Source organism: Ascidiella aspersa, chromosome 1 (assembly GCF_963924565.1).
Source record: "Ascidiella aspersa chromosome 1, kaAscAspe10.2, whole genome shotgun sequence".
Lineage (NCBI taxonomy): Eukaryota > Metazoa > Chordata > Ascidiacea > Phlebobranchia > Ascidiidae > Ascidiella > Ascidiella aspersa.
In genome coordinates this window covers 30,699,785-30,702,325 of record NC_139447.1, presented here as the reverse complement: position 1 = coordinate 30,702,325, position 2,541 = coordinate 30,699,785, and the positions used below count along the sequence as shown (strand labels likewise).

General features: G+C 45.6%; 1 protein-coding gene across 1 annotated transcript; it reads right to left on the bottom strand.

Moving 5' to 3' along the window:
* Positions 1-543: 543 nt before the first annotated feature.
* Positions 544-1,767, bottom strand: LOC146169728 (equilibrative nucleobase transporter 1-like). Its single transcript, XM_083387102.1, has 3 exons — positions 1,638-1,767; positions 1,015-1,476; positions 544-944 (listed from the first exon to the last, which is right to left on the bottom strand). Exons 1-3 carry the CDS (start codon positions 1,765-1,767, stop codon positions 544-546), a joined length of 993 nt encoding a protein of 330 aa, XP_083243228.1.
* Between the last annotated feature and the right edge of the window lie 774 nt (positions 1,768-2,541).

The window sequence follows — 2,541 nt, the reverse complement described above, 5'->3', positions numbered from 1 at the left end:
CGTCATATGTAAAAATGTTACCTGTTACGGTGAGAAAAATATTCTAATTTCACCACTTATTTTTGAAATATGTTTTATTTGAATCGTAAAAAAAGAAAATGACAAAGGCCATAATATTGTGCACAGGTGAGATATTTTCATTCATTTGGCAATTTGCAAATGTACAGTCCATGAACATAGGGAAAATAATTTTGGGACACTTCGTAAAAAATGGTATATATTTCCGGTATGCCATATTGTTTTAACGGAACATTCGTACTGTTCCAGATTACTTAAATCACTGCCAACTGTAGTATGGATTGTGGTATTCATTCTGCGTCTTACTACAAAAACAACAAAGCAAATTAAAAACCGAAATTTGCACGCAATTCCAGCCACGAGCAGAGTTTAAGTTTACATGCTATAGGCGTGGGTGCGTATCATCAGTCGGTCGAAACTGATTTGGCTTCCCTGTAGATCTTTAGCGGGTGAAGCAGCGTCAGCACGGAGAGTCCAATCATCGCATAATTGGTAAAAACGAAGCTGAGGTCCGCGTATATCACCTTAAAGACGTACTGGAGCGCCCACCGCTCCAACGCAGGTCTGCGACAGACCGAAAAGCTGGCCGAAGTGGCGCGCAGGGAAGGCCAGGGCCACGAAGGCCGCGTTGCCGCCGTAGAGGAACGAGCGGAAGATGAGCAGGAAGGAGAAGGCGGCGTTGACTCGGCGAAAGGCAACGCACACCGACAGAGCGATTGAAAGAATGCTGGTGGCGGCCATCGAAGCACAGAAGCCGAAGAGCTTCGATCTCTCGCTGTCGGCCACTGCGTTTCTCTTGCAGTACTTTCTCATGGCGTCTGTCAGCAGTCCGTTGATTGGGGCCACGGCGGCGCCGCCCAGCATCACCAGTCCGAAAACGTCCATGTGGCGACTGACGTCATCCGTACGCCTGCCAGTTGAGGAGGCTCCCGATGAAAAAAGACATTCGCAGGTGGCCCAGGCTCATAAAGAAAACGTTACGTCAAAACAAGGGACGTTTGAGGTATTTCCTCACATCGCCTTTAAAAGTCAGCTGTTCTCTTTTTAAAATGTGCTCAACGATCCCGTATCGGTACTCTTTGTCAGGTCGCGGCGGTATCAAGCCGATGGGCATGACCAGAAAGGTCCTGGGCCACTGAAAAAGAGTAAAACCGGCCATGGCGTAAAACAAATGCCGCAGCTCAAATCCGCTGTCGAAGAGAACCTTTATGAGCACGTAAGTTACGATGCCCGAATCGAACATACTGTTCAGCAGGGCGATGTAGACGGTGCGACATCGCGGAAAGAGGTTCCCGAATTGGATGTTGTTGGTGAGTAGCGCGAATCCGGCAACGGCGATAAATATCATTGCCGGGAAAAGGAGCCACGCGGTCCTGTCTGTCATCAAAGCTAGGAGTAGGCAGGCGGTAGAGTACAAGGCTGTAGCAATGCATTGCAGTGTCCAGGTGCCGTACACGTCTAGCAAGTAACCACAGGGGAAGCATAATTCAGTATAGACGTCGCCAGCGTGAATATCAAGTTAAAGGCCTCGTCCTCTTGTTACAGCTCCGCGAAGATTCCCGTCGTAGCTGCGATTTGAGGCCCGTTGTACGCTTTATTTCGCGCCTCTGTAAAGTTGCGCAGCTCCGAAAAGACGCCATTTTTCGCCAGGCAGTACTGCAAAGACGGCCAGCCGAAAATCGCCCCCTCCAGTAAAAGACTCTCGAGTAGAGCAGTCAGCAGGACGCTGCACAAGTGCTGGTATTTCATGACTTATTTAGGTGCTTGCGACTGCTGTAATAATTCAAGAGCGCCGTGTGCCGGTAATTGTTTTCCGCCCTTGTTTGAATTCTAAAGGGCAATTCCTTAGCTTTAACAACTGAAAACCCCGGCAGTTTAGTTTTTGGCGTTGTGTGGCCTAGTGCAGTTCGTTTTATTTGCTACAAAATGAGCCTAGCGTTGGCGTTCGCGCCACACGGCCATTCTGATAAAAATAACACTAATGTCCAATTTGAGTGCGACATCCGGTCAGTGACAGGCCATCAAGCAGAGAATAAAGTATGGCGCAACAATTTAATATGTCATATTTCGTATCACTTCATTTAATATTAATAAAATCCTATAATAACCTTTAGCCTATGGCGGAACTGTGACCTTTTTTATGGAGCAAGCCAATCTACATTTATAAAGACGAGATTGAATATAACTTTATAAACACGCGACTTTAAATAACCTTAACGTTTTCATAGCTAACTATATATGATTAACGTTTACGCGTTCTCGACGTCCAAACATAGCTGTTGTTAAATAAAGGAGACCAGTTGGTTCGTTCATAATTTAATTTAATTAAAAAGCTGTGCATAAGCGGCTAGTAAATCGCAATTATCAGGATCACCTCAAAACCTCGAATACTTTTTTGCGCGACTCTTTTTTTAAATATTGGTTAGACTTAAACTTGAATTTAAACGCAGAACGTGCATAATGTACGCGGAAAACAAAATTGATGTTGTTAAGTGAAGACACAAGAGGTCAGGTACACGTTCA